This window comes from Balaenoptera physalus, assembly GCF_965194825.1.
Source record: "Balaenoptera physalus genome assembly, chromosome: 2".
Lineage (NCBI taxonomy): Eukaryota > Metazoa > Chordata > Mammalia > Artiodactyla > Balaenopteridae > Balaenoptera > Balaenoptera physalus.
Window position 1 is genome coordinate 105,635,564 of NC_138883.1, and position 11,485 is coordinate 105,647,048.

The window sequence follows — 11,485 nt, forward strand, 5'->3', positions numbered from 1 at the left end:
TCTGTTCATGTGTGTAGAGAAAGGTCTGAAAAGATATATATGCACACCAAAGAGTGGTTGCTTTTTGGTACTGAGTTCTTCTATTTTTTTAATTTCTACATTTCTATAATTTGAATTTATCATGGTGGATATAGATAGATACAAAACTTCAACTATCAGGAAAATAACAATCAAATATGGAAATAAATAACCAAATAAATAAACATATTACCTGCTAGATAAAATACATAGTTCTTTTAAACTTGGAGCCATGGAATGATCTTTATAATTTTCTCGAGAGAAAAATGTCTTAAGGCCATTTTTGGGGGAAACATCCCTGTAAAACAAAGTAATTTACTTGAATTTGACAATTCAAAATTTCATGCTAGATTAACAAGCATAATGGTACAATTATAATTTAAAACTACATGTCCCCTACATCCCCTTTCCCAGAAAATCACCTCTTAGTAATTTTAATTTCATGTGTGAGTTTACATGTTTTACTTCTTGGATAGTTTTCAACCTAGGCCCATTCTGAAATTCTCCAATTCCAACAATCAGCTTTGCTTTTTCCTTTAGTACCAATCTAAATGTCAGAGATACTTGAGAGTTAAAGATAGAACAGATTGAAGTATCATAAAGGGTCTGTCAGGGGCAAGGCTCACCTCAGGCTCTGTGGCATAACATTAAGATGTTTGATTGCTGAAAGAAAATGCTTCTTAACCTATTTTTGTCTCATTCACTATTGTGCTCAGCCAAAAAACACTACGAAGACTGATTATCCAACTTTTTTTGTTAACTTGGCAAATGTGATAAATGGTTTGCCTCTACGAAAACTACTTGCAAGGTCATATATGATTTTCTATATTGTAATTAATTTACAGACTAACATACTATAGTCAATGCTTTCTGTATAGTAAGCATCCAATAAATGCTGGTTGAACGAAAGAATTTAAAAATTAAACACACTGAGAACGATTAATCTAGGGAGAACAAAAATTAGAAGGACTCTGTAGAAAAGGACCATTCCAAGGACCGTAATACTGTGCAAAGGCTCTAAACCACGTTTGGTTTCACAATGTCAATGGTATATAAGAGCATCTGTGCTGCATTTGAACACATTTTTTATGGCAAGGAGCATAAATGTTCATACCTCTTAAAACTTACAACAGAAAAATCTAGTCAAATGGCACATTGTGGCTGGCCCATTACTAAAATGGGAAATTCTCACATATTTGCTCCATACTCATTTCTTACTGTTTTAAAGGTGTTTATCTAAAAACAGTAATTAAGGTATAAATGATAAAACTAAAAAATCTTATTTGCTATGCACTGGTGTAGTTTCTTAGTACTTGCTATTGTGCTGTATCTGTGACATCTCATTAAATTCTAAAGTTTTTGCATAACATACAAAAACAAAGTCATGGGCCTCAGGAATTGTGAGCTCCTTGGAGGAAACACTTGTTTGCAATAAACAAATACTTATTGAACACATACTGATTGTATTTATGTGATAAATTTGACATGTTGCACTTTGTAAATTTAAGGTGTACAGCATGTTACTTTGATAACATTTCTATATTGTAATATGATTGCCAATGAATCAATATTTATCACATTACATCATTATAGACAATATCATCGTCTATATGCATTATACTAGAGGACGTAGTGATTGAATCTTCTCTGAGTCAGGTACTATTTTAGTCATCTTTGTAATCTCTTATAACCCTTGTATTCTCCTCCGCTAGCAAACTCCTTCGCTAGTAAAGAGTAGATGCTCACTAAATGTGCGTTAAATTGATCTAAAGCAGCACACACATTAGTTAGATTTCTACATAGCCACCATATTACTTAATAGAGTCCTCTATTTGTAAAGTTCTCATACACTTCTGAAATAGTCTATGCATTTACATTATCACTTGATATAGCTTCCAATATAACAAAAAGAAGCTTGCCTATTCTGAAAAAAAGGTTCTTGAACGCAGGAAAGTTCCAGCATCTCTCCTTCACTAAGACCAACAATAAATACATGATGGAGTTATACCTAGAAGCAATCTAAGTGCTGAATTGTTACCACTTTAGGAGAGGAAGTGCAGTCAAAGATAACTCAAAAGTGCCAAGCAGGTGTAGATAAGAACGGGGTAGATGAGAATGGGGTAAACTCTAAGCCACTGTACCTATCTTCTTTCTGTTTCCTCCAAATCTCTCCAGGCCAGACACCCTCCTTTCCTAATGCAGCCACCAGACCCACTTCAATCCTCTTTAGGGGATTACAAACAGATGTAACTCACCAGTTCAGCCTTGGTTCACCCATGGCCATCATGGAGCTCATATTCCTAGATTGCTGCTTCACTCTAGTTCACAATTCTGCTGCCTGGCAGTGTAGGCTCCTGAGGAGGCAGGATGTGTCTAGAATTTGCACTCAACTGAGGAAAAACCAAAGGTCAAGAACAAAAGCAGGTGATTGGCTGGACCAGATGTTAACTCAGATGAGGCAAGAACCTGTTCCTAACACCCACCCTCAATCGACACAGACACCTAAAATAGAAAAGAGCAGACAGATGACTATTCCCAAGGTCTTTGGGGCAGAACAGCGAAGCTAACATAGGATCAGTCCTTCTCCGTTTAACTTATTCCAGGAACGTCACGAAAGAAGACCGAAACAGAATGGTGTTCTCATTGCTCACATACAAGATCCCGGCATGGGCTGTTATATCTTGACTCAGTCCCCTGCCCCGACTCCCTTATTGTCAAAATAAATCTTGCTTCCATTTTCCCAACCATACATTATTATGGGGCAGATTCTGGCAAGCAACGAAGGACAAAAGCTATCTGGATATCAAGAATCTTTCAAAGAGAACCTCACTTTTGAGGAGACTGACGGCCAGATAACTTAAGTGACATTTCACGGGATCACTTAGAGGAATCACCAGCACTAGAAATCTGGCTTGCATCTGGCTTGAACGTCAACACTGCATGTTCAGTGCTTCTCCTGCCACCCCGCGCTGACTGATAAAGAGTTTGTGAGCAACGGACAGTCAAACGTAGGAGTCAATCTCTCGGTAGCGGACGGGCCTCACCTGCTCCCACTTAATCCACCTCCCACGCTTCTGCCCGGTGAGGGGCTGGGGCGGGAGAGCCGAAGAAGGCACAAGGAAGGCTGAGGGAAAGGGAACCAAAGGAAAAACAAGGTTCTAGAAATGCAGTAAATTGGTGAGCAAACACGGGGGAGGGGACCGCGCCAGCACCAGGTGCGAAGGGTCCTGGCCCGGCCTAGGGGCCGCCATGTTCCCTCCTCCCGCCCCTCACAAGCGCGCCCTCCCCGCCGAGTCTCCGCAACAAAGCAGCCTTTGCCGCCCACCTCGTGGTCCGCGGCGCCTCGGCCCCGGACCGCGACCTAGACCCTCCCGAAACACACTCACTCCCGTCCAACTCACTCCTCTCTGTCGCGCGTCTCCGGAAGGCCTTATTTAAAGGACGTGGCCGCGTCGCCTCGGTCTTGCGTGCTGACGTCATCAGCGACGCAGCGGGCGGGGCCCGCGCGACTCGAGAAGGCCGTCCCCCGCCTCCCCCTCCGCCCCCCGCCCCTTCCCGCCTCCTCCCCGCCCCCGGACTCCTGGTAGTTCCCGCTGGAAACTGTGAGACAGGGGTTGCTGGAGTTCACCTTGGGGGCTGGGGGGCTGTGTATTGTCCTAGAGAGTCCTCGACCTTGAGAAGATCATAAACTGGAAGGAGGACAGGAGACAAGTACATTACTGGAAAGACCCAGACTTGGTTGTGACCTTACTTAAGTGTCTTAACTGACTCATCAATAAAATGGAGATATCATAAGCACCTACTTAGTAGGGTTTTTTGAAAGGATTAAATGAAATGAGGGATGAAGCTGTACTCAGCACAGTTACCTGGCACGCAGTAGCATCTCCTCTCCATTCTCCTCCCATTTTAGATGTCATTTTCTACCAGCGGTCACTCTGGCTCTTACACTCACTAAGTGTAAGATTTTCACTCGCTCAGGAAAGATTTATTGAGCACTTATAATTTGTGCTTGGTGCTGCGTACGCATAGGACTCGGAGCCAATACTGGTTTTTCCAAGAGCTTTTGATCATTGGGAATCTAAGATATACACATTAAATAATTACAAAATAAAATACAAAGTGATGAGCTACATAAGAAAGGTATTATAGAAAAGATTGTGTGAGTTCAGGGAGGGAGAGAAATCACTAGTGAGAGAAACAGAAAGCAGCTTTGAATAGCTAAAGACATCTACTGAGCACTTATATGTCAGTTACCACTTTGGGCACTTGACATGTCAGCTCACTTGAAGAATTTGAGGTATGTGGAAGATGGGAAAGGATGGTTCTAGATGGAGACCAGCACAGGGAGCTGCATAAACCTACTGCATGAAAAGAGTCCAGTCTGTATGCTAGCAGGAAAGCATGTTCTAAAGTTTAGAATGATTTGTGATATTGTTTAAAATTATGTTTACATAAAAATCACACATATGTGAAAAATCTCCCTTGAATACAGGGACCCTTAGGTAATTTACTTTGCCTGCATTACAAGGTCTCTGAAGAGCAGTAGAGGAAAGGGTTTGGAAAATTAGGTTGGGAATGGACCACAGAAGACCTTATAAGCCAGAGTAAGGATTTTGATTTTATTGTATAAGAAATGGGATGCTGAGGGGAGAGGGGAGCTTATAAGGAGAGGAATGACACAGAGCTTCTGTGTTTTAGGAATGTTTATCTGGCAATGTATTGAATGACTTGTAGGGAAGAGGCCAGTTAGGAGACAGTGCTTGTGGATGCTTGCAAAGCAACTGGTGCAGTGCCCAGCACTGTGGGGCAGCATTTCTTATTAGGTGAGCGATGCTGACTCATGTTCTAGGACAGAGACGGACATCAAGGCAGTGTAGAAGTTTAAGAATTGGGTACTATCTCGCAAAGCATGCAGTCAGAGTTGGGAGTCATGTCCTAGTCTTCAGCAACTGCTGAAGAACTGCTCAAGTGAAAGACAAATACCATATGATTATCTCTTACATGTGAAATCTAAAATATGACTCAAATGAACCTATCTACAAAACAGAAACAGACTCACAGACATAGAGAACAGACTTGTAGTTGCCAAGGGGCAGGGGGCATGGAGGAAGGATGGAGTGGGAGGTTGGGATTACCAGATGTAAGCTATTATATAGAGAATGGATAAACAACAAGGCCCTATGGTATAGCACAGGGAACTATATTCAATGTCCTGTGATAAACCATGATGGAAAAGAATATTAAAAAAAGAATGTGTATATATATATATATATATATATATATATATATGTATAACTGAATCACTTTGCTGTACAGAAGAAATTTACACAACATTGTAAATCAGCTATGCATCAATAAAATAAAAAAATTATATTTCCTTTAAAAAAAAGAACTGCTCAAGAATTGTTGAAGCACTCATGCTGCTGGGATGCACCAGCCCAGAGTAGTGTGGCATGGTAACGTCACCAGACATGGCCTGTGTTGAGATTACAGATTATCATCAGTTTGCTCTGGTTCAGTGTATCTGAGTGCCAGTGGTTACAAGAAGGAACTTTGGAGATTATGTAGTCCAACTCTCTTGTTTTCCTGATAAGGAGACTGAGGCCCACATTGTCAAGTGACTTTTCTAACATTTACATGATCAGTGATAAAGCTGATACTACAAATCAGGTCTCATAACTTTTGCCATTAAAATATGTTAAGTCTATGCATCCTTCCCTCTTTACACGCTGCTTTGTAAACCAGAAGCAGTTTAAGCAGTTTAAGAAAAGAACATGGATTTGGAGTCCAGCAGATATAGGTTTGTATCTCAGTTTTCCTGCTTACTGGCAGTGTGACCCAGACATGTTGTGTTGCCTCTTTGGGCCTCAGTTTCCTCATCTGGGTAATGCGTGAGGTAATATCTCACCTACAGGATTGTTGTGAGGATTAGAAGTAACATGTAAAAATTTCACTACAAAGAGTAAATGCTCAACAAGTAGTAGCTATTAGTATATACTTTCATGCCAAAAGCAAACAAGCAAATACATTTGACCACTCACGGTGGTGGTGGCATTGTTTAACAAATGATTATAATACAGTATAAATAGGAAATGATATACACTGCCAACTAAAGAATGTCGCTCTCCATCTGGCTCTCCAAGGATTAGGTAATTAGCCACTGTAGCCGCTGACCTTTAACACACCCTGAAAGGAGTTCAGGGCAGAGATCAGGAATGAGACACTCTGTGCTCTGGGAAAACTGGCAGAGCAAGCCTTTAGATAGATATTTTCAGGAGAAATTTCTTATGAACCTGGATTCTTGCATCTTCCGATACTTAGAAAATCTCTAAAACCATTAACTAAGCTGTCTGTTCCTTGTGACTAGTAGCAACCTTCTACCGAGATGTGTGCTTGATTGCACAGACCCCCTCTTTCAACAAAATCACATATTTACTGACCTCTCACATATTTACTTACCTCTTTGGAGAAGTTCCTCAGAGCTTTCTGAGAGGCTGTCTCCTGGGCTATACTCCTCAGTAAGTCCCTAAATAAAATTGAAACTCACACCTCTCATTTTGTTTTTATTTCAGTCGACCACACACACACACACACACACACACACACGCACACACATATTATAGATTCTATGGGAACACAATGAGGAAGGAACTCATTCTGACAGACAATTTATAGACTACTTCAGAGAAGAAAGTTAATTTACATTGGGTCTTGAAGGACGAGTAGGAGTCCACTGGGTTGAGAAGGGGCTGTGGTTTTGGGGGTGCAAAGAGCCCAGAAGTGTGAAACAGTGCTGCGTGTTGTGGGGAGGGGAACAGCTACTGTATTGCCTTGTGGGGGAAGTGAAGGCCATTGGACTGAACAGGGGAGGAGGGGCCTGAGAGGGTCTTCATGCCATGCTAGATAATTTGGAACTTTGGACATTATTCTCTGGGTGATAGGGAAACCACTGTGTGTGTGTGTGTGTGTGTGTGTGTGTGTGTGTGTGTGTGTGCGTGCATGTGTATGTGTGTGTGTGCCTGTAAAACAGCTTTATTGAGGTGTAATCTAAGTGCCATAAAATTCACCCACTTAGTTATCATTCACTAATTTTTAGTACATGTACAGTTGTGCAACCATCAACACTACCAAGTTTTAGAACATTTCCATTGCCTTGAAAAATCCTGTGTGCTCCTTTGCAGTTAATCTCCCTTCCCATCCCCAGCCCCAGGGCAAACACTAAACTGCTTGTGATTCTACAGACTTGCCTTTTCTGGACATTTCATGTAAATGAAATCATACAGTATATAGTCTTTCGCATCTGGATTCTTTCTCCTAGTAGATTATCCATTTTTGAGGCTCATCCACGTAGTAGCAAGTATTAGTAGTTGTTTTGTTGCTGAATAGTAGCATGACATTTATGTATATGTCCCAATTTTTTTAACCCTTCAACACTTGATGGATGTTAGATGGTTTCCACTTTCTAGCTATTATGAGTAATATTGGTATGAACATTTGTATACAAGTCTTTGTGTGAACTTTGTGTTTTCATTTCCCTTGGGCAGATACCCAGGAATAGAATTGTTGGGTTGTATGGTAAATTTGTGTTCAACATTTTAAGACACTGCCAAACTGTTTTCCAAAGTGATTGTTCCATCTTATTCTGTGGATATTCAAGCAGAAAAAAGATTTGGTTTCCATTTCTTCTAAGCTGAGAAATAAACAAACTCTGAAGTTGAATGAGAAGCCAATTTCTTTTTGAAAGAATTTATAACAGTAGTTACTTATTTTGAGTTTATGTTTCAGTGGACCACAATTTCAAAAATAACTCTTAAAACTGCAAGCACCTGGCTAAGTGAAGTTATCAGAGTTGTTCTAGATGTGTATTTCTTTAGACCAAATCAAGACAGAGAAATGTGCAAGATCATCTGTTTTTTATCAGTACCAAGTTATTTTCCTACCTCTCAGCTAAGGAGCTTCCTTTGCTTGATCTGGGGTGAACTTGGCCTTGGAGACTTTATGGCCGGTAACAACTTCACTCAGGGAATTGCTTCATGAATTTACAATCATCCATAAGGCCCTTTCAAAGTGAGAATCCAGAAACAGCCCTCTAGCAAAGAGGTTTCAATCTAGTAATTGATTCAGAAACTAGTGGGGGAAATACTGTTGCCAATAGTAGTTTGTTCAAATCAGGCTTTTCAGCAATAAACGGTATTTCAAGTGGGGAGGAATTATTATTACTCCTGAAAACCAGAAAAAATACTGGCTATGCTTTGTCTAGGATATACTGTGTCAGAACGGAATGTCTAAAAGTATTCCAATTTTTCTACTCAGAAGATAATATTTTCTATAGTATATTTTGTTGTATTCTGTATAAGATTGTCCCTGGGCTAAAAAAAGACCCAGAAATAACTGTTCATCTGAATGCTGGTCTTCTTTTAAAAATTTTTTTTTTTTTTTTAAATTTTTTAAATAGAAGTATAGTTGATTTACAATGCTGTGTTAGTTTCTGGTGTAAAGCAAAGTGATTCAGTTACAAATAAATAAATATATATATTCTTTTTCATATTCTTTTCCATTGTGGTTTATTACAGATATTGAATATAGTTTCCTGTGCTATTCAGTAGAACCTTATTGTTTATGTATTTTATATATGGTAGTTTGTAATTGCTAATCCCAAACTCCTAATTTATCCCTCCCCCACCCTCTTTCCTCTCTGGTAATCATAAATTTGTTTTCTATGTCTGTAAGTCTGTTTCTGTTTTGTAAGTAAGTTCATTTGTATCATATTTTAGATTCCACATATAAGTGATATATGGTATTTGTCTTTCTCTTTCTGACTTATTTCACGTAATATGATAATCTCTAGGTTCATCCATGTTGCTGCAAATGGCATTATTTCATTCTTTTTTATGGCTGAGTAGTATTCCATTATATATATACCACATCTTCTTTATCCATTCATCTGTCAATGGACATTTAGGTTGCTTCCATGTCTTGGCTATTGTAAATAGTGCTGCTATAAACATTGGGGTACATATATCTTTTTGAATTAGAGTTTCCTCCAGATATATGCCCAGGAGTGGGATTGCTGAATCACATGGCAACTCTATTTTTAGTTTTTTAAGAAACCTCCATACTGTTTTCCACAGTGGCTGCACCAATTTACATGCTCACCAGTGTAGGAGGGTTTCCTTTTCTCCACACCCTCTTTATGAATGCTGGTCTTTTATAGGTAGCATCTAACTATCCCACAGAGAGAAGGTAATGATAGCAGAAATAATTCCAAGTAGGAAAACTAAATAATTATTGATATTTGTCTTTACAATAAAGTGTGCATTTTATGGGAGGGGTAAAGACAGAATGGTAGAGGATGGATGTGAGACTTGCTAGGAGGTGACTATCATAATTAACTGTGAGTGAGGCCAAAATTAATTTTTGTTCTCTAAGCACAGAACAATTCATAGTTGAAGCAACCTCCCCCCACAAAGAAATCATTCTGGAATTAAAAATATTGTTTGAGAAGTCTATCAAGCAGATAAACAACAAATGGATTACTGAGACATGACTATACCTTACTAGAGTCAATATTTCCCCTTCAAAGGAGAGAAAAAAATCCAGAATCAAAGTAAACACACAAACACTAGTTTGTTAGCTCCTCACATCATAGATAAATGACATTAGCAAAAAACTGGATTTTTCTCCAGCTCACAACTGGTGGTACAGGGAAAGGATAGAGTGCCTGTTAATCTAGCAAGAGGCTTCTGCCACTCTTGGGAATCTAGGCTTGCCTTCAGAAAATCTGGGGATCCATCAATGCGATTCATGATGTTTGTTATACGCAATGACTTCTGGGATCATTTCAAATATTTATTTTATAAAGTGCAAGAGACGCTTAGGTATTATAGAATGTGGGTGGAGGGAAAGCCCAACTCAGTTGCCTTTATTCTGACTTCTGAATATTTTATAATTTGAATGTCCTTGAGATTACTTTGGAAATAATTTATGATGAGGTTTTGCATCATTAAAATAGTGTGATATTTAGCTGATGTTAACCCTGTTGGTTTACTCTTATCTGATCTACTCAAGAGAAGGGGGTGGGGCTGGGATGGTACAATGATAGCCCAGTAAAGCCAGATTTTTAAAGTCTTTGGCATCATTAAAGTCTTTGGCATTATTCTGACATTCTATTTTAATGATTTCTAAAGCAAAGATGACGAAGTGTGGTGTGCATTCAGGATTTCTCCCCTCCTGCACTCAGGGCAGGTATCACTGATCAGTCATGGTCCTCCTTTAAGAATACTCAATTCTGCATTTCTGGCAGCTACTATCAATCAATAGACGTTAACTCACAAGTTGAGATTTCTTTCTTTCCCGTTTCTGATCAAAGGGTAGCTTGATCCTTGTATATGTGTTTTGTCCCCTGCAAAATAGAAATTAATTATATTTTTTAAAGTACTACACTATAGACCAGTGCTTCTCAAACCTGAATATGCAAACCAATCACCTGGGGATCTTGTGAAAATGCACATTCTGATTTAGTAGGTCTGGGGTGGTGCCTAGGATTTTGCATTTCTAACAAGGTCAAGGTCGCGGGTGATGCCAGTGCTACTGGTCTGTGGACCACACTTTGAGTAGCAAGGTTCTACTACTCCATTCTCTGGAGACAAGATGTAAGCTAGAAAACTCTGTACAATGCAACTCAAGAACCAAGAAAAAAGAAGAAAAACAAGGCAAGTGTTCCATTAGAAGCTGAAATTTTATTATAGGATAACAGTACATAAAGCACATCTAAAATTGATGTGTTCAATGCACTTTTAATAAAGGTAATGTAATATTAAAGGTACAGTTTCTAAGTACAATATAACAACATTCATATTAGAATGAAAATCGGAGTATTTAAAAGACAACATTAAATCTCTCTTTTTTTACAGCTTGTATGTACAAAATGAATCAAAATATTTTTTTTTTTAAATTCAGGACTCAATAAAATAACAAACAGCTGGAAATAAGCAGACTACTGTAAGAGTGAATTGAAAAGAAAACCCAATGTAAGTGAAAAGTTGGATGATCCTCTAATAAAGATCATTAGCAAAGTTTTAGTACAATACTATTTTTAGGATTCCCATAAATGGCTTGCATTTTTAGTGTGGCAGAAAAAGAGTTTTTACATACTGTACACAAAACAGACAGCATATATTTATAGGTACAGTATTACTGTTTCCAAACTTGCATGTATATTTACAGAAGGCTGAGTTTGTTACTCACAGAGTTTTGTGAAATTTGTGTGCTTAATCCTCAAGACCTACACACAATTAGAATCAGCATTTCATGTGGTCTTTTAAAATGTGGCTTTAATACTTAGTTGTAGAAGAAAGTTTTAACCATAAGGCTTGGCATACTTTATAAATTTACCAAAACAACCCAGGAAAAAAGTTTGAATTGGGGCATACTTTTTGTCATTTAACAATGATCAAATGCTGACATG

General features: G+C 38.8%; 1 protein-coding gene across 17 annotated transcripts in view; it reads right to left on the reverse strand.

The window, feature by feature from the left end:
* ICE2 (interactor of little elongation complex ELL subunit 2) overlaps positions 1-3,501 on the reverse strand; it is a 73,299-nt gene extending 69,798 nt beyond the window's left edge. For 14 of the 17 annotated variants that reach the window (XM_082445704.1, XM_082445703.1, XM_082445700.1 and 11 more), the window contains exons 1-3: positions 3,344-3,458; positions 2,274-2,408; positions 212-316 (exon numbers count right to left, since the gene is read on the reverse strand). In XM_082445704.1, coding sequence (XP_082301830.1) covers positions 212-316; positions 2,274-2,314 — 146 coding nt within the window. In that variant the 5' untranslated portion in view covers positions 2,315-2,408; positions 3,344-3,458. Of the gene's footprint in view, positions 1-211; positions 317-2,273; positions 2,409-3,062; positions 3,143-3,343 lie in introns of those variants that run through there. The other 3 variants (XM_082445707.1, XM_082445708.1, XM_082445702.1) reach the window with 3 other exon arrangements.
* Between the last annotated feature and the right edge of the window lie 7,984 nt (positions 3,502-11,485).